The 6,000-nt window shown below is 37.1% G+C and overlaps 1 protein-coding gene across 1 annotated transcript in view; it reads right to left on the bottom strand.

The window, feature by feature from the left end:
* Positions 1-451: 451 nt before the first annotated feature.
* Positions 452-6,000, bottom strand: part of ATXN10 (ataxin 10) — a 121,533-nt gene continuing 115,984 nt past the window's right edge. The window contains exons 11-12 of the mRNA XM_082784921.1: positions 2,520-2,631; positions 452-1,793 (exon numbers count right to left, since the gene is read on the bottom strand). Coding sequence (XP_082641047.1) covers positions 2,531-2,631 — 101 coding nt within the window. The 3' untranslated portion in view covers positions 452-1,793; positions 2,520-2,530. The remainder of the gene's footprint in view (positions 1,794-2,519; positions 2,632-6,000) is intronic.

Below are 6,000 nucleotides of genomic sequence, written 5' to 3'. Positions count from 1 at the left end.
CACAAACCTCATATTGATTATCCGAGTTCAGTGTTCTCCCTTTCCCAAGGGAAGCAACATAAAAACATGCATTTGTTAACATCAGTCAGAAAGGAAGTGGTAGAAAGAATCTCTCTTAATGCTGTTCTGTCAAATGTTATTTCCCAGCTCTCAGTATATACTGATGTTTGAAGTGAATCTGTGTAAAGGGCACCTTTGCTAAACTTCTCAAAATACGCACCATGTTAATTATTTCTGAACAATAAAATCAAAAGTAGGTAATAAAAGAAATACAAAAACAATGACACCTTCTTTATCTTAATCCATCAGCAGGAGCTCACAAAGCCTACCTGACATTGTATTTGAATTCCATCAGCACCAATGGGAATCTGTAATTCAGAACAAGAGTTTATTTCAATACTACTCCTAATTTCTGGTTCCCTTGTCCAGTTTGACCAGAGAAAATTGGGGAAGCTGTGCAATAGCAATAATAACACATAAGGAAAGAGGATTATCATTACATAGACTTTATCACATAATTTATATCACAGACATAGAAATGCCAAGACAACATTAACTTCAAACTATTGAGATAGTCTAAGGGTGAGCACTCTGAAAAACAGAACACCTTACTTGTGCTACTCATGAATTTATTTGTGTTCATCTTAACAACCATAAAGCAGAAACAAACAGGTCTACTGCGGAGACTCATGCTGTTAATCTGATCAGAAATCCCTGGAAGACACCATGTCATCGGTACATTATCCTCTTGTTCCATACTGTATTTGACAATTTATTGATAATTTATTTCTCTGACATTTATTATTAATCCTTGGTAGATCATGCACATTGAACTCCAGTGAACAACAGGCTCCAAAACAGCACACTCCTAAATTTACAGTCTTACGTGCTCTGGTAATAATTGAAATGAGAAGGGACAAAATGTAGAGTATTTTCTGTGAGGGTTCATCTATGTAATAATTCACACAATTGGATTTGTAATCCCACTGACATTGTTATCTCAATAATAAACCAGGTTATATTTTTAGGGAGTGATAGGAGATACTGTGACAATAGTGTATGAAATAGGAGGTATCTATTTGGCATTCAGTACCTGATAATTGCTAATGCTGAGGGTTTGAGCAGTTTAATCAACGATTTCTCTTAAAAGAGAGAGAGGAGGAAAAAAATCATTAATGAAAGGAGATACATGACTGCCATTGAAGAGCAATTAGGGTCCAGCATTTGGAGAACAGTCAGTGTATTAGGCACTCAAGCATTATTCTTCCCTCTGTACCAGCTTCTACACAATTGTCCTCCCATCTCTAACACATTCTTCACAGCAACAAATTGTCCCTGGCATGACCCATGTTTTCAGCTAGTGAAGTTCTCTTCTGTTCTACCTCATTCCCTCAGAAGGCATCAGTTTTTTATTTTAAAAATATCAAGTCACCCTATCTCAGCTGCATTATAAACAAAGACAAACAAAACAACCCAAAGCAGTTTTGTGTCTGTGGAAAAAGAACAAAACACTTCAAACCCAAAGAAGTTTCCAATAAGCCACTCATTGAAATTCAGGAAGAAAAAACCCAAAGGGTAAAAATACCCCCATGTATCCAAGTTCTCTGAGGCCATTTCTTTCCCTCATCTGTGTTCCATCATCTTCTTCCTTATCCAAAAAAGTTGTGGTGTCCGTGGGAGTATGAAAAAACATTGGTGTGACCACCAGAAGGAACTCTCTGTCTGGCAGCATAAAGCCACGTGTTATACCGTCTCCAGGAACTCAGCCTCGCTTTGACAGTCATAAATATTCTCTGATGAGAAAGCAAAGGGTAGTCATTCATCCAGACAGAATAATACTTTAAAACCTTGAAAAACACACTGGGATCCGTGCTCTGTCATCAGGCAGAACGTAAGATCCATGGGAAGCAACGTCTGATTGGCTTTGCATGGCAATTACAGCCTGTGGGACGCCCAGTACTACCCACCTCCAATGCTGGGATAATCCAGGCTGTGAAAAGCGCTGGGCCTTTCCCTTTCAAATGTCCCATCCCACCTGGTGGTCATTACATTTATATGAGGGCAGGATGAAACTTAAAAACTTTCCCAATTCTTTCCCTTGTTAGAATACTTTCCATCTATTTTTGGTAGCCCCATCCCATGTTTAATATTTATTGGAAGCCAGTCTTCACATTATGCAGGCCTCATTAGGTGTAGTTCCACAGGGTAGCAAACTAAAATACCATATGAGCAAGAGTGATAAGCCTCGACTACATCACTAAATGACACACAGACGCATGAAGGCTGAAGGAAGCATCCAAGGACAGGATATCTGATAAATGATAGCTAGTGTATACTATTAAAGGGTACCCAGAAAGTTAGGTCACCCTTTCAGATAAGCACTGACTGGAAATTTTCAAAACTTTACAAAACATTTATGTACATGTTTTTAAAAGAGAAAAATAGAGAAAAGACTCATTACAAATTTAACTGTATGCTGAACCATGTATTCAGAGATCTAAATTCCATGAGAGCATTACCTGACATCCTGTTACGTAAATATTCTGATTGTGCAAGCAGATCCACAAATGATTATTAATGTAGTCATAGTCTTGTAAAAATTATTGATGAGAAAATTATCTTTATGACCAGCTTTCATTTAGTCAAGGAAATTTATTAAAAAAAAAAGGAAAAAAAAAAGATCTAAATGTAAATCACTCCCTCCCTTGGCCTCCCTTTCCATCTCCCATTGAAGAATATATTTACAATGAATAAATAATAACTTTATACTTACCTGTATGCCTTCTCCTTTTATGTTAGTCTTTTACATTAAATGTAATGTTGGCACTCAAGGTAGGAACAGGTAATAAAACTGACCTGGTTATTAGTCAGTGTCATTTCAGAACTATATTCACATTTCTTCCTTTGAGAATGTAACTGATTGTTGACACAATGGAGGCCAAGCATGCATTTATGGTGCATGATATCATTGTGTGGATAATAGAGGGAGTTTACTTACTCCACAGATGATTGCCACAAGAGAATGTAATTGCTCAATAATGTGTTGATGTACCCATGGGAAGGATTTAAGTCATCTGAGACCTGTATTGGTAACTTGCCAGGGACCCCAGCAGTAAATTTAATTTGCATGAAATGGAGGAATTGTAGCCATCTTCCACAACAAAGATAAACAGAAGAAGGGAGGAGGTCAGGAAGAGCCAAAAAGACACCAAAAATCCAGAAATCAGTTAGACTTTCAGTCATCATAAGTAACTTGGAGGTATAGTACTTAAAATAAATAAAGTTCTCAAGTTTCTGGTTTAAAAGACTAAGAAAAAAACAAACAAACAAACAAAAAAAACCACATTAGATTAAAAATAAAGTTTATTTATTTCTTTTAATAGAGGTCCAGGATGTGGAGGGTATTGCCAAGTAGCCATAAGCTTTTGGAAAATATCGTAATTTTCCATGAGGAGACATCTATGATGTGCTACTTAAAGAAAAAAAAATATTAAAAAAAAAAGAAAAGATTTATTAGAAAATTGAATGCAAAGTAAAAGAGACAAAAAGCAGTTACCTGGATGCAGGAAATAAAAGCTCTAAGTGTAGCAAATTTTTAAGAGGAGAAGTCAACACAAGTGCAATGTACTCTAGACCATAAGTCGATCTGCATCAGGGAGAAATTGTTGCACTAACAACTAAAACCTTAGAAAAGCACCTGACTGAAAAACTGTTTATGGGTGACAAAATCTTTGTACCATTTGCAACGTGATATTTTTTTTAAAATGTATCAAGTTAATGCACAACATCTGACTGATAAAATACGAGTGAGACAAAAAAAATACACAAAGTAACAGCCAAAGCAGAGTTAAGATCTCACTGAACATTACAAATCATGTAGCATAACACAGGATCAACCCGATAAATAGGAATATTTTCAACTTATTAAGGACACAAAGAGTCATAGGGTGAGAATATAGCTTAATAGATGCTCAGTTTAAAGTACTTAACTCCTTCCATTGATTTTGAGAATGCTTTCCAAACACTTAAAGTTCAAGTACATTCATCCACTTTTTTTTTTTTTTAATGCATTAAGTTCTTGATTAATTAATCTTTGGATGTGTTGAGAAGCATTTTAAGCCAATGGAAATTGCAGCTGTTTTCTGTAATGAAACCCCTAATAATGTAGAGAAACCCTGATGTTATAACAAAGAATGACCCAGAGAGCCCTCATTGTCTAGGACTAACTTGGAATTTAAAGCCTATCCCAGTGTCTGTCTGGGGTGTTCCTGGATTTTCAAAACTGGTCTCCACAAGACATAGCTCAGAGGAACCTACCCCTTCTTAGCATAAAATAGTTAAAACCTCAGCCCCCACTCTAAGTCAAATGATCTGATCCAATGAGATACATCACGTTATATGATGTGATGCTCAGATAAGGGCCCAAATGTAACCTACTCCACTGAATAATAAATAATAAATAATAAATCCTGTACTACTGTAGCTAATTTTGGGTTATTTTTTCCAGTATGTCTTTTCCTCACAGCCCTCACTCTATCCCTTCCCCTCTTCCCCTGATCTGATTTTTCCTATTTTCAAACATGGTTTAGAAAACTGCCCAATGGCAGGTGGGCAGAGGCACTCCAGATAGCATGTTTATTGGTAGCCCAGCAGTTATTTGTGGTTGGCTTTTTTGGTTGCCCACAGGAATTTCCATGGTGTTGTAAACAGACAGATGTGGGTTCTTTTCTGCTATATAGATCACACCATAGAAAGATATCAAAGGGAAAAAACAGATCTATGAATAATGCACTAATGGCAGTGTTTGAAGCTCAGAACTTTAAAGACTAGCCTTCAAAGTTATGGTTTTAATTGTTAGGTATGGACATTTAGGCTACTGGATAGCTTTTGAAATCGGAACATCACTGAGAAGTTTTCCAAGTATTTGGAATTCCATACAAATGAGGTGAAAGTGGGTTGAATACCGTAATTTCAAAGCTAGTTGTACTCTCACAGCACTGCCCTAATCCCAGATGTCACTTCTAGTCTTCTTCTCCTAGGTATCACACTCATTTTCTTTTATGTTAGTGAGACACCTAAACAAACCTTCCACAATCTTTTGCCATTGTAGTGTTGGCAAACTAAAGAGGAGGTCCTTAAGGGTATGGGTGACAAGGTAGGCTAGCTACTGGTACAGATTAGTAAAGCACCACTGACCTTAGGCTAGCTCACTTTAGCCAAGAAATGTTACTCCTTTTTCTCTTTTTCACTTTTACTGGTACAATTATGCATAAATTACTTTTGCCATGTGATTTGTGTATGCCACATGCTCATACAACGGGCATACAGTGGCCTTAATTTCCTTGAGGTTAACAAGCAGCACATGATTAAAATCACATTAACTCAACAGTCACTCTTACTCGGGAATTGCCAGCTAATGCTTTTTCCATCATTTACTTTTTTTCAGGAGGGTTTGTATATGTTGGTGTTGTTCAATTTTATTGTATGGCAGGTTACAGCAGAGCTTTGATTCATAGCCAGACATAGACTATTTTAAGCAGAAGGAAAAATGAATCTCGGTTTTATTAGCATTGTACTGTCATCTTGCGGTCACAATGCTTGGTTCCTAACCCTTATTTGGAAATGCCTTGAACAAGAATTAGATGTGAGCAGGAAGAAATAGTGATTGCCTCACTCCTAGGGCTTTGGTTTGTTTGAAGGCCTTCTTCCTGCCGCTCTTGCGATGAGATTGACCTTGCCAACTGTTTCCACTTCATTTCTCTCCATCTCCTTCCTTCATGAGAGGACAACATAACTTCCTCCATCATTATTTAGAAGATTCCATCTCCTCAGGCCTCCAGCACTATAAACACTTAGTCTAAGAGAGATTTTCAGTGCAGTGCTGTGTACAGCTCTCCTTCCTGCATAAGCTTTAAGGGTGGAATGCTCTACTTCTGTCAGCTACTGATATGCATCCATTTCACAACTCAGGAAAATCATTCCAAATATCTTCTTGGCTTA

This window comes from Aythya marila (genome assembly GCF_965140915.1).
Source record: "Aythya marila genome assembly, chromosome: 1".
Classification (NCBI taxonomy): Eukaryota; Metazoa; Chordata; class Aves; order Anseriformes; family Anatidae; genus Aythya; species Aythya marila.
This window is presented reverse-complemented; position numbering and strand designations above follow the sequence as displayed.